At 46.8% G+C, this 22,696-nt stretch overlaps 11 protein-coding genes across 11 annotated transcripts; 4 read left to right on the top strand and 7 right to left on the bottom strand.

Moving 5' to 3' along the window:
* Positions 1-3,760: 3,760 nt before the first annotated feature.
* HETIRDRAFT_316230 (uncharacterized protein) lies at positions 3,761-4,510 on the bottom strand (the record flags this gene model as incomplete). Its single annotated transcript, XM_009546568.1, has 1 exon — positions 3,761-4,510. The coding sequence occupies one exon, from the start codon at positions 4,508-4,510 to the stop codon at positions 3,761-3,763; it is 750 nt and encodes a 249-aa protein (XP_009544863.1).
* A 1,689-nt stretch (positions 4,511-6,199) lies between these two features.
* On the bottom strand, positions 6,200-6,592 carry HETIRDRAFT_316199 (uncharacterized protein; the record flags this gene model as incomplete). The annotated part of the gene is made up of 1 exon (XM_009546567.1): positions 6,200-6,592. A coding segment is annotated over one exon (393 nt), but the record flags the coding sequence as incomplete, so codon positions are not given.
* Positions 6,593-6,912: 320 nt separating this feature from the next.
* Positions 6,913-7,125, bottom strand: HETIRDRAFT_233922 (uncharacterized protein; the record flags this gene model as incomplete). The annotated part of the gene is made up of 1 exon (XM_009546566.1): positions 6,913-7,125. A coding segment is annotated over one exon (213 nt), but the record flags the coding sequence as incomplete, so codon positions are not given.
* Positions 7,126-7,876: 751 nt separating this feature from the next.
* On the top strand, positions 7,877-9,222 carry HETIRDRAFT_120777 (uncharacterized protein; the record flags this gene model as incomplete). The annotated part of the gene is made up of 6 exons (XM_009546565.1): positions 7,877-7,946; positions 8,333-8,388; positions 8,496-8,519; positions 8,578-8,713; positions 8,972-8,993; positions 9,042-9,222. The coding sequence occupies 6 exons, from the start codon at positions 7,877-7,879 to the stop codon at positions 9,220-9,222; spliced, it is 489 nt and encodes a 162-aa protein (XP_009544860.1).
* Positions 9,223-10,796: 1,574 nt separating this feature from the next.
* On the top strand, positions 10,797-11,384 carry HETIRDRAFT_316868 (uncharacterized protein; the record flags this gene model as incomplete). The annotated part of the gene is made up of 1 exon (XM_009546564.1): positions 10,797-11,384. A coding segment is annotated over one exon (588 nt), but the record flags the coding sequence as incomplete, so codon positions are not given.
* Positions 11,385-11,702: 318 nt separating this feature from the next.
* HETIRDRAFT_242409 (uncharacterized protein) lies at positions 11,703-12,224 on the top strand (the record flags this gene model as incomplete). Its single annotated transcript, XM_009546563.1, has 1 exon — positions 11,703-12,224. A coding segment is annotated over one exon (522 nt), but the record flags the coding sequence as incomplete, so codon positions are not given.
* Positions 12,225-13,310: 1,086 nt separating this feature from the next.
* On the top strand, positions 13,311-13,472 carry HETIRDRAFT_14511 (uncharacterized protein; the record flags this gene model as incomplete). The annotated part of the gene is made up of 1 exon (XM_009546298.1): positions 13,311-13,472. A coding segment is annotated over one exon (162 nt), but the record flags the coding sequence as incomplete, so codon positions are not given.
* Positions 13,473-13,732: 260 nt separating this feature from the next.
* Positions 13,733-13,996, bottom strand: HETIRDRAFT_316450 (uncharacterized protein; the record flags this gene model as incomplete). Its single annotated transcript, XM_009546562.1, has 1 exon — positions 13,733-13,996. The coding sequence occupies one exon, from the start codon at positions 13,994-13,996 to the stop codon at positions 13,733-13,735; it is 264 nt and encodes an 87-aa protein (XP_009544857.1).
* A 2,534-nt stretch (positions 13,997-16,530) lies between these two features.
* HETIRDRAFT_165304 (uncharacterized protein) lies at positions 16,531-18,291 on the bottom strand (the record flags this gene model as incomplete). The annotated part of the gene is made up of 5 exons (XM_009546561.1): positions 16,531-16,612; positions 16,916-17,409; positions 17,465-17,548; positions 17,603-18,016; positions 18,073-18,291. 5 exons carry the CDS (start codon positions 18,289-18,291, stop codon positions 16,531-16,533), a joined length of 1,293 nt encoding a protein of 430 aa, XP_009544856.1.
* A 908-nt stretch (positions 18,292-19,199) lies between these two features.
* HETIRDRAFT_233495 (uncharacterized protein) lies at positions 19,200-19,637 on the bottom strand (the record flags this gene model as incomplete). The annotated part of the gene is made up of 2 exons (XM_009546560.2): positions 19,200-19,460; positions 19,545-19,637. 2 exons carry the CDS (start codon positions 19,635-19,637, stop codon positions 19,200-19,202), a joined length of 354 nt encoding a protein of 117 aa, XP_009544855.1.
* HETIRDRAFT_458415 (uncharacterized protein) lies at positions 19,303-22,528 on the bottom strand. Its single transcript, XM_009546559.1, has 13 exons — positions 22,382-22,528; positions 22,225-22,268; positions 22,126-22,170; positions 21,730-22,049; positions 21,658-21,668; positions 21,523-21,598; positions 21,393-21,461; positions 21,088-21,172; positions 20,753-21,013; positions 20,666-20,678; positions 19,834-20,607; positions 19,545-19,774; positions 19,303-19,484 (listed from the first exon to the last, which is right to left on the bottom strand). The coding sequence occupies exons 1-11, from the start codon at positions 22,453-22,455 to the stop codon at positions 20,148-20,150; spliced, it is 1,458 nt and encodes a 485-aa protein (XP_009544854.1). The 5' UTR covers positions 22,456-22,528; the 3' UTR covers positions 19,303-19,484; positions 19,545-19,774; positions 19,834-20,147.
* Between the last annotated feature and the right edge of the window lie 168 nt (positions 22,529-22,696).

Here is a 22,696-nt window from a genome sequence, read left to right as displayed (position 1 = left end):
ATTTAGGCAGTAATTTCCCTGGTTTCTGTCCTTCAAAAACCTTTCTGTAATTCCACTATGCTTTAGGGACTATTTCTTCAAAGAATAGTTCTGGTTTTCCTTTTGAAGCTTCTTCTGCCAATTTTTGTAAATTAGTGTGTTTGGTTTGTTTTCCCATTGGTATTTTGATAGGTCCCTTCTTTTGAGCCAGTGTGTTGACTGTAAAAGATTCTATGGTTTTGATGTGATGAATATTGAATCCTTTATTATTGTCATTGTATAATTCGAGGGCTTCTAATTGTCCTGTATTGAGGCATCTGATAAGATAAACTCAGTCTTCTTCTAGATCTGTAAAGGGAAGTGCCAATAATTGAACACTCTCCTCTTGAATATGCTCTTCAGCCTATGTGTGTTATGATCATGACTTATCAGGCCTTTACAGTGGTCTATGCCAATACGATCATCACAACTACCAGGCAGCCTCATACCCCAAGGCATACACAAAGGTACAGATATTATCTTTGGTCATCCAATCCTAATGAATCATCCATTGCTGGTTGAGTATCCTGAGCCTATTGTAGCGGGCATCCTTTCCTGCCTTATAGAATACTCACACATGGGCATGGAGCTCCTTGTCCTCTTGGTTGGAAAGAGACAAGCAGAGAAGCAAGAGTAGTCATTTCTGAGAGGGGAATGACTGGGAGAATACCTATGGATATATATATGGGATTTTCATGCCCTTTTTCTAAAGTAGTATAAAAGGCCCATAAAATAGGCTAAGGATCTTTAGTCTATTCTTTTTCATTATACTGTAGTCTTCCTACTGCAGTCCTTGCTCTCTCTGTACCCTCGTATACAGAGCTGCAATACTACCTGGCTCCTGTGCTACACATACAGTTGGGGCCATCGTTCCACCCTTCCTCTATGAGCAACCTAGAGAAGAACCTTATACTCTTGGGGTTACTGAACGAGTGTTACAAACTGCTCGCTCAATAACCCCAAGAGTAGGAGGTTCTTCCCTAGGTCACTTGTAGAGGGAGGGTGGAACAATGGTCTCAACTGTACATGTAGTACAGGAGCCAGGAATGTATTGCAATGTAGGCAATGGAGACTGCAGTATGAAGATTGCAGTGAATGAAGAGTATTATAGGAAGATAGTACTGGAATAAAGAGAATAGATTAAAGATCCTTAGCCTATTTTATGGGCCTTTTATACTACTTTAGAAAAAGGGCATGAAAATCCCATATATGTATCCATAGGTATTCTCCCAGTCATTCCCCTCTCAGAAATGACTACTCTTGCTTTTCTGCTTGTCTCTTTCCAACTAAGAGGACAAGGAGCTTCATGCTCATGTGTGAGTATTCTGTAAGGCAGGAAAGAATGCCCGCTGTAATAGGCTCATGATACTCAACCAGCAATGGATGATTCATTAGGATTGGATGACCAAAGATAATATTTGTACCTTGTTGTATGCCTCAACCTGTGAGGCCACCTGATATTTGTGATGATCCTATTGGCATAGACCGCTGTAAAGGCCTGATAAATTGTGATCATAACAATACCCCCTTTTTATATCCTATTCTGCTAGTAGGACAGTGCCTGGTAGGACAGTGCCTTGTACTTCATTGCTACTCTATATATGATTTGCTTTCTTAATCCAACAATGTGTTGACCAGATGCATCTTCCAGAATATGACTTTGTTTTCTGGGAAGAAGACCGACTTACGTCATTTGATCCTCTAGGAGTTTTCCATCTCCATTGAGCTATTTGTTTGTCAGTCAATGCATGAGGGTACCAAACCTCAGACCAGTAGGATGTTCTTCCTTCACCCCTCGGTTTATTGTAGGCATCCTTGGGTTCTCAAGCCAAGGTCCTAGACCAGTTTGGCTATCTGGTACGGTGTCAAGAAAGGCATATGAATGCAAGTGGTGGATGGATAAGTAGAAACTCTAGCATGTGGGTTCTAATTTGTGTTATCAGTTTCTTCTTCTTCCTTCTCTAAGGGCCAAACCTCAGTGTTTCCAGGATAGTTGTTTATCCTCATGATTTGTTATTTTCTCTCAACAACCCGGGGTGCCCATGGACAAGTAGGTTGATCACTTTATGAATGCTTAGGCTTACTTCTTCAGGCTACCCTCCATCGTCCCAAGCAGTATTGCTCCCATACAGTGAGCTCATCTCCAGTGAGGTTCTAGCCAAATTCCAAGCAGTATTGCCCCCATACAGTAGGCTCATCTCCGGTGAGGTAGTGTCGGTGTCCAGAGTTTTTTTGTCACAAATGTAGGCCTATAGTGGAGAATACTATGTGTAGTATTGGGTTCAAGGCAAGGATGTGAAGAGAATTAGACTAGAATGGTGCAGCAGGGAGCAAGAAGGAGTCTGACTCCTTCTCCAAGACTGCCTATTCGTCTGCACGAATAGTCATCAAGACCACAGCTAATATATTTGTCGGGTTTGCTATATATATCTACAATGGTAGTTTAAATGTCATTCCAGATGTTGCTCAGTTTACCATCTTGGCAGACCGTCTGTAGTTTAAGGTCAATTGTGAACCCATTAGGGCGCCCAGCGCTGCCTGTTAGTTTATATTTTAAGGTTGTCTTGGACCTTCTTCATCATCAACATAGACTATCTGTGGGGGAAAGATGTTTCTGCATGCCAGATCATTTATTGGTTACGTGCATAGGGCCCTAGACCAGACTTTACCCCTCCAGATTCCACTGAGGCATGATGGGAACGGTTTATACTATATCAAACTAGATAACTTGTATTGTCTCAAGACTATGAGACTGCTCAGTTTAATGCTGTGAGGTAGGCAACTGCTTAGTTTAACACCATGAGGTAGGCGACTGCTCAGTTTAATGCCATGAGTTAGGCGGCTGCTATCATCTGACTGTGTCCCTTGAGTTACGATAGTCTTAGCCTTCTGAGGATGAAGGTAGTTTAGTGTCATTTTGGATGTTCAATGCTATTTTCCTTGTCAAAAATGATGTTGATTGATCCCTGTAGAGCAAGGGACAAATAGTTTATTATCATTGTGGACAATTAGGACCCAGGGTCGCCAATCATAACTCCCATTTGTGCAGGGAGCAAATAGTTTAACGTCATTACAGACCGGTTAGTGGCCAAGGTCATGGCCATTAACCACGACTCCTATTCAGTAAGGAGCAAATATTTTACCATCATTGTAGATGTATTGGCATCTAAGGGCATGGACGTTAATAATAACCACTATTTGACAAGGGGCACTAGTTTAACATCGTTCTGGATATAGTGATATCTGATTGAGATATCCCTATATGATCCCTATCCTTGAAGGGACAATAGTTTAAAGTCATTCTGGACCAGACAACGTCTGTCTAAATACAGACATCATCTACAATCCCTATACTAAAAAGAACAAGTAATTTACCATCATTGCAGACATGTTTTGCCACAAATATTGCAGCAAAACAATACTTAGTTTAACATCATCCTAGACGTTATCATTGCTGGAAGAAGCAATTCCAGCTCTAATATGATCCCTAGAACAGAGGCACAGTAGTTTAACGTCATTTTGGACACTATGCTACTATCTTTGTGGTATAGACAGCACCATATAACCCTCTAAGGAAATGGTAGTTTAACGTTATTTTGGATGTACTTGTGGTGGAATAGACTTCTCTGAATGAGTGGCCAGCTCTTGTTGTTCTTCCATGATATGAGCCAAAGAGAGTCATGTGATCTAGCCCATCTGACTAGATTCTTGACTTGAGGCACATGTTCTAGTTGCCTCCTGACTAGGTCTTGGAGCAGAATTCCTTGTACTTCGACTTCAAAACTAGACTGGGCGCACTGTGAAGAGATGTGTGCTCTTCTATGTCCCCAGACCCCTTGCTTGGTTCTTCTACAGTGTGGTCATTCTTCTTTTTATTCGCTATTTCTGCCAATTCTTGTGATTTGCTGTGGACGGATTTGATGCGGATTGCTTCGAGTAGGTGCATTTTGAACAGATCTTGGTGATACCATTCTTCATAGAATTCAGAGAAGAAAGTTTCATTCATGCCTTCTTTGTCTTCTAGTTCATCTTCTATCCTCGAATATCTGATTGTTTTTACGTTTCTCCACCGTGAAAGGAGTTGTGCTTGTATCATAAATCTGGGTTGGCTGACTAGGCATGTTTTGGCACAGGTGGAGAACATGAGGCAGTTTTTTACCCAATCAATTTGTGGGTTGTGCTTATGTAGCCAGTCCATTTCTAGGATTACATCTTCTCCTCCTAGGTTGGTGGCAAGTAGTTTGCATTGTTCATCATGATAGTCTCCTTCGTCATTGGTTATTCTCATCAGGAAGCATGCTTTATCCATGACTCCTTCATTAGCTGTGCCGTCCACATTAAATACCAGGATAAATCTGTCAATTTTCTGTAGTGGTATTCCTTGTTTTAGACAGAATTGTTTGTCAATGAGGAGTCCTTCTGCTCCTGAGTCGATCAGTGCCTTTGCTTCAGTGGTTCCCCTTCTATGTTTTAGTTGCACATTTATATGCATAGATGATTTTTGATTTGATTTCATGAGTCATACAACTGTTTTTACATAAGGGTTCTGGGCAGGCCTATAGTACACCGAGTACATAGGCCAATTTAAAAATCCATGTCTGATTCCTTTCACTTGCTCCCCTCACTCAATTCTTGGAAGAGTGCCTCTTGTTTGTCCCATTTCATCTTCCCTATAAGCCTCTGGACCTCTTCTTGGCTAATCTCAGGCTCCTTCTGATGTACAAATGCATTCTCTCTGGATGCGTAGGTTTGGCACACTGCAAGTCTAGCCCAAAATGGGTTAGTCGTTGCCATGCCTCTACCTTCACTTGGAGTTGCTGTCTTGCCACCATCTTGAGCTCTTGCCGGGAGCGCTCTGCCATAGCTTCCTCCTCTGCCAGCCAATGCTCCGCTGGCTTGAGCCAGGCGGTACCCCAATTTTCCACTACCTAATTGAACATGTCTAGTTCCCCTTTTATATATCCTAGATAAAACCCTGGCCGGGCATTGGTTCACCATGTGTTTCTTCTGTCGACAATAGAAACACCCACCCTCTGCACGTAACCTAGCTCATTCGTTGTCAGTGAGGGGTGTGTGGATAGTGTCTATGGCCATAGGTACAATAGAGTTGTTCATGGAGGTGGGAGTGTTGGAAGAGTCATAGCGGAAGGGGTTATTGCAATGGGGTACAGTAGTGGGGATGGAGCCTTTTATGCTCTGGAACTCCCTCTATTGGTTATCAAATCTTCTGGTGTACTTCACCCAGTCATTCATAGTGGTCAGCATTTCTAGGAGTCTGTAAATTTGTTTAAGGATTTCCGGGTGCATAGCTCGGCAGAAGTAGTTGACAGTGGATTCTAGATCAAATCCACTTTCTCTGGCAGTCATAAGATAGTCTGTGACAAATTTGTCTGCTGAACATTTTCCCATCCTCATGGTAAACAGTTTTTGTCATGCCTTCTGTTCTAGGCTTTCATCTTTGAATGCGGCAGCCACTTACTTGAGAAATTTTTTGAAGGTTCCCCATTTGGGTTTGGTTTCTGTGGCTTTATATTTTCAAAATTCCCTGTCAAAATAGTATTTTTGGGTGAACAGCGAGGCTATTCCTTCCCTCATATATGACAGTACCATCAGGATCTTGTCCATTTCCATGTCATACTTTATTGGGTTAGCCAGGATTTATATGTGGCATTTGTAGATCCATTCTTGGTATTTAGACCTGATTCCATCAAAGTCCTTTAGTCTGTTTCCTTTGTCTGACATTTTACTGTTTGCATTTGTTATTCTTGCACTTGGTGTTGGGTCTGGGTTTGGATCCGGGTGTCTTGGGTTACTCGGTTCTGGTGTGGGTTCTGGGTCTTCTTCATCTATAGGGGTTAATACTCCTGCTGAGATGATTTCTTCTTCAATGTCTTCTTTGGGGATGTCAGCTAGTGTGTTTCCCCTGGGAATATCGATTGGGGGTAGTGTGAGTCTGGTTCGGGTCGGAGCCGTGATTGTCCTGAGTGGTGCTTTCCTATCTTCCCAGGCTACTAGTGGAGCGTCAACGGTGATACGCTAGAGGTGGCTCTAAGTGCCGAGCACAACACCAAAACAACCTCTAATGCAAGGGGGTGCTGGAGCTAGTATCTAATACACAAGGAATTGTTAGTGATGACTTTAGAAATCGATGGCGTACTGAGGAGCAACGGGGAGTATGAGATTATAGCGCCCGAACGGTTTCGGGACTGCGCCGAACACCAACCATACGTTCGGTCGGTCGTGTCGGGGATTCAGTCGGTAACGAGAAGGTAGTGTCGCGACCGACAACTACGTGCTTCAAGAGCCACACGGGACTCTGACAATATACGAGGGAGGATGGGGGTACGAGCGAAGAGACGAGTACGAACGCGAATGAGGCCGAACGACGAGGATGACAAGTTTTCGGGAGTCGATGAAGACAATTTCGATGGTTGAGACGAGTGCGAATGAGCTCTGAACTGTGGGGTGCGAAAGCTGGTTTATTCCAGAGTTGTATGTAGGTTTTTATAGTAAACAGCGCCCCTAAGTAAAATATCGAACCCGAAATGAGAGTAGATGTCGAATGGGCGCCAAGCCCCAGCGATCAGAGAAGATAGGAAGGTAGGTGAGATGTCCATATGGGTTCCGAAGGTGATAAGGTAAAAGGTAATCGGTGATGTCGACATCCCGAACGTTCGGGATCCGTCGCCCGAGCGTAGGTAGCAGGAACAGGCGTTGGAGAGCCAATGAAAAATAAAGAAGAGGTGTCGTATGACCGGGGTGGCCAAGCAATGGTGCAAGATCGCGTTTGACCGACCATGCGGAAGTCAGGAAGATAAGCGATAAGGACCGACCGACTCACGGAGGACATCGGCCGATACGGAATACTGGCTCCGATCTCGTAAACACTTATCGTAACACTCCTATGCGGTCATGGTAAGTACGTGAAGTGTGGGCAAACTGACCCAAGTGCTGCCGGACGTCCTTCGGTGGCTTGTCGTCGGTCGGGTAGGGACCGATCGTGTTCGGTAAAAGTCGGCATCTTCGGTACTTGTCGAGCGCTGTTCGGTATCTCCCCAAAGCTTCCCGACGACCTCCCTCGGACCCTAGCACGGGTGCATGCTCATCAACGGGTTTTCCACTATCTTGTCCACCTATGTAAACCCAGGTTCCTTTTAAGTTCCTTCTGATAGTTAGTCCAAGGTAGATGAATAAGTCTGAGTGTTCCAAGTAGTTGGTTCTGTGTGGAACATGCCCTACTTCTCTTCCTTTTCCTTTGGAAGTCATGGTGATTTAATCAAGAGAGCTCGTGCTAGCCTCAACCTGATCAAGGTTTGAGGATTAAGGCAACAGCAGCTCTTTCTGGCCAGGGTATCGTACAGTAGGTAATGTCAAGCGCAATTGTTTCAGTCATATCTCCACTGGGTTGAGTACCAGATAGAGATATTCTACAACCTAAAGCAACCCACACTGAAGTGGAATTGCCCAATTGTTCACTCAAAGTGTATCATAACTATTACAGTTGACGGTCGCTTGTCTTTTGAGACTGCCTAGCACTGTATATAAGTAGCTGGTGTTCTGCTGTGAAAAAATAGAAATGGGGTGTGGAGTAAGATCTGTGGAAAGGCTATCCAGATGTCACAAACAGCTGTTCGGGACAAGGAATCCTAGGCCACAAACAACAACACAAGGAGGGAGAGCAATGTAATGAGAGTGAAGGTTTGGGACTGATCAGACTGGTGTCTTAGAATCAGGGAAGACTGATGAACAGCAGTTCCTAGATTGAACAGAAGTGGATAGCCTAGGGCTTCCCTACTATGCTGCAGCTGCTATAAATATATACAGGTGAGAGCACAGACCAAGTAGCAATGGATCAGGAATGCAAGGTATAGTTAGGAGAAAGGTCCTACATGTCCTTATATGGATTATGAGAGAACAAGAAAGGTACAGTAAGTAGTTCATAACAAGGAGTTCCTCGGCTTCCTTTACCCCCTTTTCTTTCCTTATCAGTGTCTGTTAATAATCATAAGGTCCTTGATAACTATTGCCCTATTTGTCAGGTCAATAATAGGGATCTGCCTTGTCATAGTTCCCAGGGTCGTTTAGAGTGTCCTATGCATTGAGCTTAGATCAAGTCCATGAGCGATTTCTTCAAGCCTCTGAATTAATGCGGTGAGCTCTGTGGCTACTTTGGTTATCCTGTCCTTCATCTGTATGAAGTCAATGATTAATAGGAGGTGTTCCAGGCCATTGTTGAATACCCCTGCCAGCAGTTGTTCCATGTTGGAGGGTTGCCTGGGCTTCTCAACTTCTTCTTTCCTTGTTTTTTCAATAGATGGGCAGTTCCTTCTTGTCGGTATGACCATGGGATATAGGAAGGTTTTGTACCTGGTGAGAGGAGGAGGTCATGGGATTGTCAAGTGTTGTATGATCCTCTCATTGTTTCAGAGGAGGGTGTTTCACAACCATGTGTGGAACCCTCCTTAGATTTGATATAGGCATGGGATGTTTTCCAGAATATGGTGAGTTCCAGGTGACAATGCAAAAAGGGTCAGTTCTGACTGCCTGGACATTTCCCAGTTCTCCTATGAAGAGGAGAGCTGGAAGGAGCTCTCAGTTAACATACTGAGAAAACTTGTTGGGGTGGATAAAGAGAGCTCATGGTCTCCCATCATTGTCCTCGTACCAGGATGCTATGTTGGGATTGGTTTGGAAGGTGAGTAATCTGATTTGTCAGCTGGCGCCAGTTGTCATGGTACATTGCTGTTTTCATTTCTGGGTTGTCCTGCTGAGAAATTAGCGAGTTGTTAGAGTGCCATGGTAGTAGCCATTTGTATTACTGTGGAGATGGTGTTCCGCTGTAAGAGTGCATCTACGTGTTATTCTAGTTTTCTAGAGTGAGGATTTGAACTATGGGTAGTTCCTCCCATGGGGCCGGGAACTTGTCTACTAGTTGATACTGATGATTGTGTAGTTCCTGGTAGAACTGGTACTGGGTCAGCTGCTTCATTGCTTGGTTGTTGAGTTCCACCTCTCACTCATAGTCCCGAGGAACCTGCAGTTCTAGGATTCGGTGCAATTCCAATAGGAGGTGGAACTCTAGTTGGCGATCTGCTAGGGCCCCTCGCATTTCCATCATCAGTGCCTTCATCTTGTGGTGCATCTCGGGAATTCCTCCCTGGCAATAGTTGGCAGGTTCTTTCCCTTTTCTTGAACTTGGCATAATCTTTAGCACTGTCATCCAAGAAGTTGTTAAGATTTGGGGTGAGGACAGTGACAGTGGTGTCTGGCTCTGGTAGGTGAGGGCTTGTCCCTCTTTCAACTTATTTGGTGTCTAGATTGGCGACCATAAGGATGATATTGGGGGAGGAGTTTCTAAAAGGGGACAAGGCATCGTGGTCATTGTGGAGGAGCATTTAGATGTGATGAGTTAAAAGCAAGGGGAATGTCCTTTATGGAGCAGTTTCGTTGCTCCTTTTATACTCCTTTTTCTTTACCTAGGATGATCCTAGATGGGGTTTATTAGGGTATCGGTCATGGAACTCCTCTATGGCTTCTTCCACCATTCCTTTCAGGAGGGTATAGGGTTCCCAGGTACTGTCCATCTTGAGATACCCCACCTATTTGACCAAGTATTTGGTTCCCCATCCTTGTCTCTTTGAGTCCACAATTGTTTCCACCTCATAATGTTCCTTGTCGTTTAATACCTCTGGCAATGGCCTCATGAAGTTTTCCCCATACGCTTCTGTTTCCCTGTACTTAGTGAGCATAGTAGCATGGAAAATGGGGTGGATTTTCCAATGCTGGGGGATCTATAGCTTGTACGCCAGAGGTCCTACTTTTGTCAATATTCTGAAAGGGCCATATCTCCTAGGGGCGAGCTTGAACTTAGGATGCGTCATCTGGATATGGGTTCCTTTTAACCATACTTAGTCTCCTTCTCCCCATTGGGGAAGTTTCTTAGTGAGATCCTGGTCTTTGGCATATTGGTTTGCTATTTGTAAGCTGGCTGCCGCTTCTTCCTAGGCTTCTGTGATTACCCTTATTCGTTCAGCTATTGTGGGTACCTTTGTCTCTAGTGCTGTATCTGCTGAATAAGGGGTGTTGAAACCGTAGAGCACTTTGAAAGGTGATTTTCCAATGGTCAAGTGTTTTCGTGTGTTATATGAGAATTTAGCAAATGGCAAAAGGTCCACCCAGTTATCTTGGTGGTAATTGCAAAACGTTCTCAGAAACTGTTCGGTCTCCTGATTAACTCGCTCCATCTCTCCATCTATTTGGGGATGGTATGCCGTGCTGAGAGCGGTGGCAATACCTAGCCGTTTCTAGAGTTCTTGTGTGAATTTAGCTGTGAATTGGGGGCCTTGGTCAGATACTATTTTGGTTGGCAACCCATGTCAATTAAAAACATTATTCTGGAAGAGCTTGGTCGTTTCTTCTACCATAATAGTTTTCTTGCATGGGGTGATGACTATGCCTTCCATGATGGTTTTCTTGCATGGGGTGATGACTATGCCTTTTGACAGCCCTTGGTCTACTACCACGTTGATTGAGTCGAAACTCTTACTTTCAGGCAAATCAGTGATGAAGTCTGTTGAGATGAATTGCCAGGGGACATTAGTGGTCACTAAAAGGTGGATGGGTGAACGTGTCCTATGTGTCAAGTTTTTTGTGGATTGGCATATAGCACACCCGTCTACATAATCGTGGACAAATTTGGTCATGTTTTGCCACCAGTAATGTTGTTGTACCATTTCTAAGGTTTTGGCTCTGCCTAGATGTCCTACCACTAGTGCATTATGATACATTTTGACAATGAGTCTTTGGATAGCATTGTCCTTAGGGACACATATATAGCTGAAATCCTGTCAGAAATACCCGCAGAACAGAAGCTAAAAAACCCTAACCAATCAACACTGCACAATCTTATAATAGCTAACGACATAATAAAGGCAATACATGCCGCAAAAGCAGGCAGCGCAGCAGGAATTGATGGCATCCCGTATAAACTTCGGAAAAGCCTGTTGCATAGGAGGATCCTACAAGAAAAAGCAATGCTAGATGCACCATGCTTCCATGTAAAGAACACTCTAACCAGAGTATACCAAGATATCCAAACACATGGAGTGGACCTCAGAACCAACTTCACACTAGGCTGGATGTGCCCTATCTACAAGAAAAATGAGAGAACTGAAATTGAAAACTACCGACCAATAACACTACTGAATATGGACTACAAGTTACTCACCAGAGTGCTTGCCGTACAACTTGCCAGCATAATACCACCTCTACTACATGAGAACCAAGCTGGATTCATCCCCGGTCGCTCTATCTTCAACCAGACACGACTTGCACAATCCATGATTGACCTGGCGGAGGCAACAGAGGAAAATGGCGCAATCATTGCCCTCGATCAGGAAAAGGCATACAATAGAATAGACCACACGTACCTCTGGGAAACCCTGAAAACATTTAACCTGCCAGAACAATTCATCGAAACAATGAAGTCCTTGTATACAGGAGCACGCACCCAAGTGATGGTGAATGGAGTCCTGAGCACCACATGGACAGTATACAGGGGTACGCGACAAGGCGACCCCATATCAGCCCTCACCTTTGACCTGGCGATAGAGCTGCTAGCCTGCATGATCAGAAACTCGAAGAAGCTGAAGAGATTTACCATCCCCAGTGTACCCAACCCAATCCTCATAAACCTATTTGCAGATGACACAACCATTTACTTAGGCCAAGAAGACAGATATAATGACTTACAAGATATACTATCACAATGGTGCACGATCTCAGGCGCCAAGTTCAATTCCACCAAAATGGAAATCATCCCAACCGGCCCTACAGACCACCGTGCCAGGGTCCTCATGACCTGCCAACTGCACCCTGATGATGAACCATTACACACTTCAATACAAATAGCGCCCGATGGACAAGCCGTACACTCCTTAAGAGCATGGATAGGAAACAAAATTGATAACATGATGCCGTGGGAACCCATCCTAGACAAGATAAACACACACCTAAACTGGTGGAGCCTAGGGCACCCAACGCTAGATGGAAAGCAACTAATAGTGCAGATGGTAGTTGGTGCATCCACCCAATACCTAAGGAAGGTGCATGGCATGCCCACCAGAATTGAAGAAGCCTTAGTAAAAACAATAAGAAACTTCGTCTGGAATGAGAACATACCCCAAATAGGCCTACAATACCTATACCTACCAAAAAAAGAAAGGGGCATTGACCTATTAGACATAAAAGCACGCAACATTGCAATACAAGTGACATGGCTGAAGCAATACCTTGACCTCACCAAGAAACGACCCACATGGGCTTTCCTTGTTGATGCCCTGATCAACAGAATAATACCACCAAGTATAGAAAACCTAGAATAGGTGAACACCTTCCTACAATCCTGGGATGTCCCGACACAAGGCCCGAGAGCCAACAAGTTACCATCCTATGTGCTGAGCATGCTGAAAGTCGCAAAAGATCTTAAGGTTAACTTTGCAGCGATCAAGCTGCCGAAAGAGATGAAAAACCAAATGCCCATGTGGCACCACCTAGGACTGACACCAAGGAACTACAGATGACAACGTAGTGAATGTATAGTGAGCAACCACTCCCTCAAGACAGTAGTAGATCTAGTACATCTGGCCAAATGCACCAAAAACCCAAACAGTGGAAACAGAAGGCACTACTGCATATAAACCTGCGCCTGTGATTCTTGCAAAGAGGATCGAAGGAATGGATGCCGTAACCCTAATAAATGCAGTCGCACAGCACATGACATCCTGCGGGATATGCAACCTAAATATAACCCATATGAGGCACCGTAAGCAGATGACCTGATGCTCACTCATAGGAGGCAGGAAAAAAATAGCACCAACAGAAATCAGAACCAAGGGGACATAATCTTTGACCCCTCTGTCACACTTTGCACAAACCTATCTGATGGCATACAGATATTCACCGACCCAAGCAGGATATCCAACAACCCTGCACACAGATTAACAGTAATGACAAGAGGCACCACCGTACAAGCTGATGCCGTCACCGTCTACACCGATGGGTCTTGCATTAACAACAGCAAGGATAACGCCTAGAGTAGAGCAGGAGTATGGATAGCAGATGACCACCTAGGCAACTGCGCAATACGTACACCAAGGAAACATCAATCCAACCAAACGGGAGAAATTGCCATGGTACTCACAGCAATACAAAAAACGCTGACGTTTGCACCCCTACAAATATGCACCAATTTGCACTACGTTATAGATGGCCTAACAAAATACCTGTGAACATGGGAAGACGCTGGCTGGATAAACATAGACAACAAAGAGCTACTCAAAGCAACAGCTTACCAACTAAGGATGAGATTGGCACCAACAACCTTCCGGTGGGTGAAAGGCCATAATAGAGATCTTGAAAACGAGAGAGCAGACACCCTAGCCAAAGAAGGAGCTGGAAAGAACACGGTAGATGACATAGACTTAACTATACCCCCTCACTTTGACCTGTAGGGAGCAAAACTAGCGACCCTATCGCAAACCACGGCCTATAGAGGAATAAGGAACCTAAAAGAGAAAGAACTGAAACAAAGAACGGGAACAAAGACTTGCCTGGACATAATACAAGGAGCACTCAAAGAACTAACAGAAGCGCAAGAAACAAATGAGGCGATCTGGCGTGGCATCGGAAACAATGACCTGAGCCTAAACGTACACTAGTTCGTATACAAAGCTCTACACAACACACATAGGGTAGGACAGTACTGGGAGAACATACCGCAATACGAGCACTGCACACAGTGCGACAGTTGCGGCCATCCTAACGAGGACATGGAACACATACTACTGCACTGCACGTACGCGCCAAGACAAGTTATATGGGACATGGCAGCTAATCTGTGGCCACACAGACAGTTAGAATGGCCACACATCAAACTGGGAACGATAACAGGATGTGGCTCACTAAAAACCAAATCCATGAACCACAACGAACAAAAGGACAATGACGGGAGGAGGAAAAACACCGGACCAGAGCACCTACTACGGATCCTAATTTCAGAAGCGGCTCACCTAATATGGGTCATGAGGTGCGAAAGAGCCATACAAGGAAAAACCCACACAACCGACACAATACGGCAGAGATGGTACGACAAACTAACCAAAAGACTACATATTGACCATATAATAGCGGCAAAAATAGACCGACGACCTAAGATGAAAAGAAAGGTGAGAGACACCTGGACAAAAATACTAGCAAACCAGGAAAATATACAGGAAGACTGGGTGGACCACCCCAAGGTTTTAGTGGGTATTGAGGGACCATGAAGCCTGACTCAAAGGGCCAATCTGATCCCCCTGAGCCCCACACTGCCCACATAAGGGCGTGCATCAATGCATTTTGTCCTCGACCGAGAACCCCTCCTAGAGGGTTTCTCGCTATAGTGTATTTATGTAAGGCTGTACCCATTGTTAGTCATTACATAAATAAATCACTTGTCAAAAAAAAAAGAAGAGGTGCGGCATTTACCGGGCCAGTCAGCGTCGCTATTGCCTTCGTCGTTTCGCTCGTCAGCGCTTCAGCTCCAGCTTCGGACCGTGACCGTTATCATGACCTTGAAGCTTGACGACCTTCTTTTTCCAGCCGTTCAGCTCAAAATTTCCTGGGATATTCTTCGTAAAACAAACATTCCCGAAAACTGAGAACAATGGTATGTCGTCTGGTCACAAATTGAGTGCAGGATTCCTACTGCGTAACTGAGTTACTACTGCGCATGGCAATTGAACCTTTTTTCAAGCCATGACCTTGGCAATTCGATACCTCAAGAGGTCTCTGAAGACCTCCTTATCGTTTGGGACCTAGAGGCCGCGTGATCAATTCCGGACCTCGACGCCGTTGATTCGAGTTTTTCGCATGGCTAAATCGGTATGTTAGCTTTCCCTTACCGCACTTTCACAGAGTCGATGTTCAGCTTTGGCCTAACCACCAGCGTACCACTCTTATAGACTTGTCTATGAGGCTACATATGTGCGCTGCACCCAAAACTCCTTGCGATGCTCTGATATCTCGTGACTATGCGGTACGTGCAGATCCTACTAGCCATTCATGACCATACCAGATACCTTACCAGCCGGCTCGTACACGGAAGTCCGAAAATGTCCACTGCAATTTCATAGCTACTACTTGGGCTAACACTCTCGCACAAAACTGGGGCTAAAGCCATTTCGCCTTCCATTCCTTCAATCCGCGTCCCATGATTTCAGTCTCCGTTCCATACGCCTCATCGTCCTTCTTGTTTAGATTTTCTTGGGCTAGTCTGGTCGCGAGGTGTATGCCCATTAACCGAAGAGCGTGGTAACAAGTGCTAGACTTGCTCACTAGAGGCCTCGTCGGGGGATGCTGCCTGAATAGTATAGCAGAGTGGAATCGCATTTTTGCAGGAGGGGCCTCATGAGAGGGGTTCTTCGTTGATAGAAGCAGATGCGCGTCAGGGTTTGACGAAACACTGAGCGAAGGGAACATAGTTATGGAATGGTCAACTTGGATATCAAGAATTCCGCCGTAGCCTATGAACTATTAGCCGCCAAGGTTTCGCCGAAGTTGATATGTATGCAGAAGGTGCCCCACACACCATCATAGCTTTCATCCCGGGACATACAGGGTCAGATATCCTGTCACCTGCTTTGCGAGTCGATCATGACGTCTTCAACGCTGAATTATCGACTTCAAAGGTTCCTCAGCAGTAAGCGATTTCGTTCCACAAATGGGTGTATTTCATCAACATCCACTTGGCCGACAGGCGCAATGACGGAAGTCGGAGATGAAGGAGGCCAGTCCAGCTATCACTTCTACCTGATAACTTTTCGTGCGCTTCCCGTCATAATCGAGCAACGATCAGACGTGCGTGGGGAGATGACGTGGGGCTGTCGAAATCGTGAGGCTGTCAGTGTCATACATGAGTACAAAGCCTAGAATAAACGTGTAAGCTCGTGTCGAATAGCAGCCAAGACTGGACTCGGAAAGAGGCAGACATCAAAGGTCTGGGCGGTTCTCGATGGACAAGAAAAAATTTGCGATTAAAAACACGAACCTTTCACGAGTCATTGTACGCCGACTTACATGAGTGTCATTGCTTGGCGCACGGAGGACATGGGAGTATACGAGAGGATACAACCTTCGAAAGGCTATGGATACGAACGCATCTTGCGAGCTCACTTCAACACAGTACGGCGACCATAGTCTCATCTTTTCGTTCAGGTGAAAGGCAATGATGAAGATATTCTGTGCGTGTCAGGTCTATCGGATTGATCGGAATCTGAGACGCCAAAAGGCGTAGGATAAGTTATAACACATGGGGTAACTGCCACAACTATGTCAATACAAATACTGGGCACACGCCGCAAAAGCATGCAACTTGGGCAACAATAAGGAGCCGTCGCAGGAAGACATTCTATCGTCGATCAGCGATGCTTTGGTCAGGTAGCCGGATTGAATGTGCTTGGCACTATCTTCCCTCTAGGCTGTATCCTCATTTTGTCTACGGCCACGCCTTGATTCAGGCGGATACACGCATTTACGATGACGTTTCAAACATTGCCTACGAGGGAAAATTAAAGTAGATTAGCACAGCTCAGTTGGACAGATGAACGCCATGAGGTGATCAGAGTGAAAGTAGCGCATGTAATCAGTTTCCCAACGACAGAAGCCGCGCGCAGATATCGCGATGGCTTTATCAGATGGACTGTCGCAGCACGAGCATCTAGCTGCATCTGGTTCAGCGGCAGCAGCCGGTGCATCGCATGGATGAAAGCATATAAGGGAGACGGGAGGGGATGGTGCAACAATGACCCCAGTGACCCCCTCTTTCCTCAGCGAACATCGTGACAGGAGCGACACTCACATGCACGTTTTATCTGAGCTATTGGGATCCGCAGGACCGCAGGCGATCTTTCGACCACGACAGAAGAAGCACGCGATGGGCTGAACGTTTCGGACGACGCGAGTACGACCACGGCGTTGTGCGACACTGGCAGTCCTAGAGCCTTCCTCACAAACAGTCTCCAGGGATTCAGTGCTTGTCCGGCCCGTCAATCCTTGCTGGTTTCCCGTGTTGGGACCCCTAAAGATTCCAGCCTCGTGCTTTGCATGCGCAGTGTGTGTGTGTGTTGTAGGTGCACATTGTTCTGACAAAATGGTGTAGAACTTCGACTCCAATATCGATATGGCCACCGGCGACTGCGAGTGCGGAGAAGTCGATGCTGTGGGCGCGCTCGTGGGAGAGACAGTGACGCTAGAAGGTGAAGAATAGGGGTAATGCTGTGAGTGTTCACACGGCGAGAAGCACTGGTTGGCGCTTGTGTTCGCTGCGCCCCCCTGCCATGGCATCACGGCATTCTGACCAGACTGTAAGCAGAAGGCATGACGTGTTACTATCGAGAGAGGACGACACCTGGTGATCATGCCGCCTTTGATATTGTGCTTGATAATGCTTCTCTGAGGCCTCGTCCTCTAGGAGGCTAGAAGTATGCTCGTACTGCCAAATGGAAGTCAGCAAACCAGGGTCGAGGGAAGATAAATGGACACTGACCTTGTTTTCTGTATACGCGCTCTCGCCGTGGAAAGAAGCAAGGCTATGCCTGTTTCTTCTTTCTTTGACCCAGGCATGTTGATCAAAGAAGGCGGGATTGAGAGCGGAGACTGACGGTCGGCGACCTGAGCTCGGAGCGGCCTCTAGCATCATCTGTACGGCATGCCGAGGAGTTGGTGCAACGATTTCACGGACTTGGATAGGCTCTATAGCAGGGTACACGTCATCGACAGCATCGTTCCACCGTTCATGAGTCGTCTCTGCCCATGGGTCGAGGATAGGGTCTTGACATACATCCACAGCAGCAGAGAGGTCGGTGTGGGAAGAAGTGTTGCCATAATGCATGTCCGCAGTAGCAGCGAAGTCGACGCCTCCGGGATGATGGTACGCCCCATGCATCTGATAGAACTCATGCTTCAAAGCATCTTACTATCATGTACGGATCATGAAAGTAATTGGTCATTGCGTACCTCGTCCGGACTGTAATGAGAGTATCTTGAAGGGTTGCATCCAACAAGGTTTAGGATTTCTGTGTTTTGGCTTGAGATGATTGAGTAAGGGAAAGATGCCAGTCCGTCGCCACTAGATGATTGATAAGGCTCAGAACCGTAGTTGACGAAGGCCTGTTCACTTCCGACATCTGTCTGATTCCATGACGCGAGGGTTGAATCAGATTGTGATGCCTGCATGACGAGAGTGTGTGAGAGCAGGATCGCAAAAAGTCAAAGGGGGTGATGGGTGAAGTAGACGACTCAAAAAGAGCTAGGTATCGGGTGCCATAAATATAACGAAAAATGACCCCGGATCGTCGTGGCACTCGGCGGCGCCGCTTAATCGAGAAAGGTTTAAGATGGCACTAGAGAGATCATCATCTTGGCTCCGACCACGCGCCTCCACGCGCGTTCACCAACTCAAATTTCTTATTTGATCAGGGAGAAATACAAGGACCTACAGTATTTCCTTGTAGAACGTTCGAAAGAATTCGCGCAGGTCAGTACCTGAGGCAGTGTGCGACACTGCGTATAGATTTTGAGCAGCTTCGAGCCCATGCGCAGTGCTCGGAAGCAAGGTACCGGCCGACGATACAAAGCCTGCTTTGCGTGGTCCCACGGTCAATTATGGGACTTAATCGTGATTCTCTATGAATTCGATCGGTGTAAAAATACTGACACGCATTCTCCCCATTGGGGCACAGGCGTCAGCTGTAAATGAGATTGTTGATTAGCGAACGCTTCTGGCACAGAGGGATCTCCTGATGTCAGTCGGAAGCGCGGATGAAGATGCTCGTATGACACATAAAGGAGTGGTTACTTATGCGAGGTAATACCTTCTGGTTTGACGACTGCACGTTGTTGAGCATTTGCTTGCAATACTCTGACGACCAGCCGAGCTCTTCGCATTATGACTGTCGGAGAAATAAGCACAGAAGCGTTGCACTGGCGAGGTCGACTCTTGGCCACAGCTGACCTCGGCAATCGGACCTGAGCAACAAAAAGTTCACAACTCAAAATGAGTAAGCAGCAGAAGACTATCCTGGGGGTCGTTCCGAACGCTTAGGAACAATAGAGCCTCGGCGAACGGCTCCTTTTTGAACAGCTCAAGCCGACTTGATGGTCTTGATGGGGTTGTCCGAAGAGCACGCACGCCGCCGAAGAGACAATTTGGGGGACCCCGACATGGCCGACGTCGAGCTAGAGTAGAAGCGCTGCGCTTGGGGTAGCTCAGCAGGATATGATTTCTGAGTATGCCTCTTTCCATTTTCCAGTGAGGGATCCTTGAAAAATCGAGGTTCGACTGCACTAGGCTCAAGTCCGAGACTCTTTGCCGAGCGTCCGCGCGGGCTAGGATCCAAACCCGCCTTCAATCCATCTCAATTATCATTCTGACATCAGCTGTTATGGGTTATGGGTAATACCGCCGTATTCTAATATAGAGGACTTACTTGGATTATCTCCACAGAAGTCCTAGCTTGCTGCCAACCGGGAAATACCGTGGGCGGATACAGATTTGAAGGGACGACATGTCCTGAAGTCATCGATCTGACCGTCAATGAGGTACACTCTGTCCCTGACGTCGGGAACAAGTTCCCGACGTCGCGGTCCTATCAATTGCTTCAAGGCAGATACGGTAATAACACGTAGTCGACATAATTTCGTGCAATAAGGCGTTCAGCTATCGGAGATGAGTAAGTAAGCGACGAGTGGTCGTCGAGAGACACTGGGCACTCGCACCTATCCTTGTTGTAGAAACCTCAGTACCGAGCCGTTTAAAATGTCGACAGTGACTTATGTCATACTGCACAAAAAGAGATGAACGAACAGAAGTTATTCAAGAGCCGTAGATCTTCGTCCACATGGACCAGTCGTCACTGGCCCGGGGATACAAAAACAATTTCGTCCCTGTCCTCCGCATCCTCTGCATCCTCTGAAGGAGACATCTCACCATCACTATTCAGGGCCGCCCAGTCTGCTTCGATGCCCCTTTCAAGGGCAGTAATCTTCGCCCCTCGCTTCCTCAAGAAAGTGATAACTTCTCTGGCCCTCCTCTAGCCTGCATAATTCCGAGGCGGGATGACTGCGCTCTCGACTGACTGACTCTCGAGCGCACTGGGGTCTTCTACCCCACCACCATAAGCCCGCGCGAGATGCGCCGAAGCGTTCACACACTTCTCTGCCGGGCCTTTCTCAAGCTGGTCAACGAACGACGCCAGGGCACGAACAGCCTCTGCTCGGGCACGCAGGACGTGCCTCATGACGCGCCCAGAGCGGGGTCGCCTCTTACGTCTCGACTTGACGGGCGGTTCTGCCGCTGCGCTGGTGGCACTCGTCCCCGCCTTCTCACCCGGCTTCGGCGTCGATGTGCCGGAGTGAGAGCCTGATATCCACGGGTTTACAGGTGGGATCGGCGTCGTGGTGTATTGCGCGAGTGTCGTGAGCGGATACTCGAATCGCTTCGGAGCCCAGACGCCAATCAAGACGCGCCAGGCCGCGACGAGGCGTTTTGCACTAGAATTTGATAAGAAATGTGCAGACCTCCGACGAGTACGGAGAAAGCTGGACTTACTGTTCGTAATTATCTGTGTGAAGTGGAGCAGATATGATACCGGTTTGTTCAGAAAAATGTAGCATGTAGAAATGAGTATGTACGTACCGTTGACTAGTTTTGTGTGGTATATTGCTGTGAGCCATACGACGAAGCCTGCGAACAGAGCTCCGACAGGGGTATACCAAAGGAAAGCCCAAAGGAAGAAAAATGCGGCAGGGTAAATCAACACGAGTAATAGTAGGCCAAAAAGGATTTTGTTCTGTGCTTGTGTCTCTTCTTCGTCCTCTACCAGGCGTGCACCAAGCCGAGCCATCACGTATGCGGGCAGATGAATCATCAGGGGGAAGATGAAAAGGGGGAGACGGACTAAGCAGGACAGACTATCACGAAGAAGGATCAGGAGTGTGAACAGACGGCTGGGGAGAGGGACGGGGCGATACGGCTGGGGAGAGGGACGGGGCGATAGGGGTCGAGTGTATCAGGAAGAGGAAGCGCAGAGAGCACTGAGTTCGTAAGCTGCGTCGACTGAAGCAGAGAATAATGTTCCAAAAGATTCGTTTGACCGAGTTAAAATTGGGCGTAGCATCCGGCGTAGAGAATAGGTCAACCAGCCTGAGAAAGAGATTCATCAACGTTCTCGGGAATGACAAGAGTGACAAACGTTTGTGAAACTTGGACGAAATCGTCACGACTGAGGGTGGTCTCGTCCTCCCAAAGAAGGTCCCTTGCCATGCGTGCAGCATACAATGTGTCCCTGTATGGGAGAAGCAGCGATGAGATACGTCAGACCCATGAATGAAGGGAACTTGCCAATCTGGCGCGTTGATTGTCAGTTCGATCAGTCGAGCCTCGATGGTGCGTGTCAGGCGTTTGACTGCCGCGCGCGGAGCACCTTCCTCCGCCGACAAGAATTGGTCGATATACGGGTCGAGCGTGATGCCACGGCCGAACCTAGGAACATTCATGTCAAATTCAAGCACTTGGCTCAACAATATCGCACTGGGACACACTCCATGATGACCTGTTGTTGAGCTTCAATCAGCATTTATAGATTATCACCAAAGCACGTGTCTTGCACTCACATAACTGCGATACTTCGATTTATTGGTATATACGATCGCAGTAGGCACAATAACCAGAGGATCCTCCGTCACCTTGTCAGGGTTTTCTTTCGCCCACTTGGCGTACTCGAGCGCGGACCACGCTGCGCCATCCTTCACCTGCATGATCCGTGACTCGGTATAACTGGTGCCTTCCGGAAAGAGCGCGACGGCGGCACCCTGTGAAAGCGTATCAAATGTTCCACGGAAGAGTGCCTGACGATCTTTGCTCTTGCGATCGACGGGAATGTTCCCTGTGCTGATGAGGATGCCGCGCACTACTGGATTTGCAAAGAGGCTAGCTGAAAAGGCATATGGATGCAAGATGAAGGGCTTGAGGAAGGACTGTAATAGGTGAGGGGATAGACAAGGGCGTACCCTTGCTCCAATAGTGAAGGATTCGCTGGTATGGAAATGCCGAGGCTGGAAAGCTGCATCGTAAGTGATGTTCTGGATCACAGAGTATATGCCACTCACAGAGGATGGCAGGGTCTAGCATCATATTATGGTGTGTCGCTGTCCTGTGTCGGAAGTCAGCATGCTTTTGACAATGTTCCACCGATCACATCGCTAATGCCACTACCGAAGCCCTTCTAACATCCCATACGTCACGCTCAACGAAAAGAGTACCTACGCAATAAGCGGACCCTTTCGTGGCACGTTCTCCTCGCTGATAACGTGGACTTCAGTGAAGAATAGACAGCCCATCGAGCGATCTGACGAAGCACCCTGTGTAGAACCTTGTTGTCGTCCATCGCTGCCGATGTGGTGGAAGTCAAGGACACGCCTTAGCGGTCAGAGTAGCAGAGCACTGCAGACGGCCACCGAACACGTGCCTTAAGCGCTTAAGCACTGCGCAAATTGTCAATATTTTCGTATTTTATCTATCTACTGTCCGCGAGCCTAAGCTTGAAGATAACTTAGAACAGAAACGCGCGATATTTACACA

Source organism: Heterobasidion irregulare, assembly GCF_000320585.1.
Source record: "Heterobasidion irregulare TC 32-1 unplaced genomic scaffold scaffold_04, whole genome shotgun sequence".
Lineage (NCBI taxonomy): Eukaryota > Fungi > Basidiomycota > Agaricomycetes > Russulales > Bondarzewiaceae > Heterobasidion > Heterobasidion irregulare.
The sequence above is the reverse complement of the archived record's forward strand: the minus strand, read 5'-3'. Positions and strand labels throughout refer to the sequence as shown.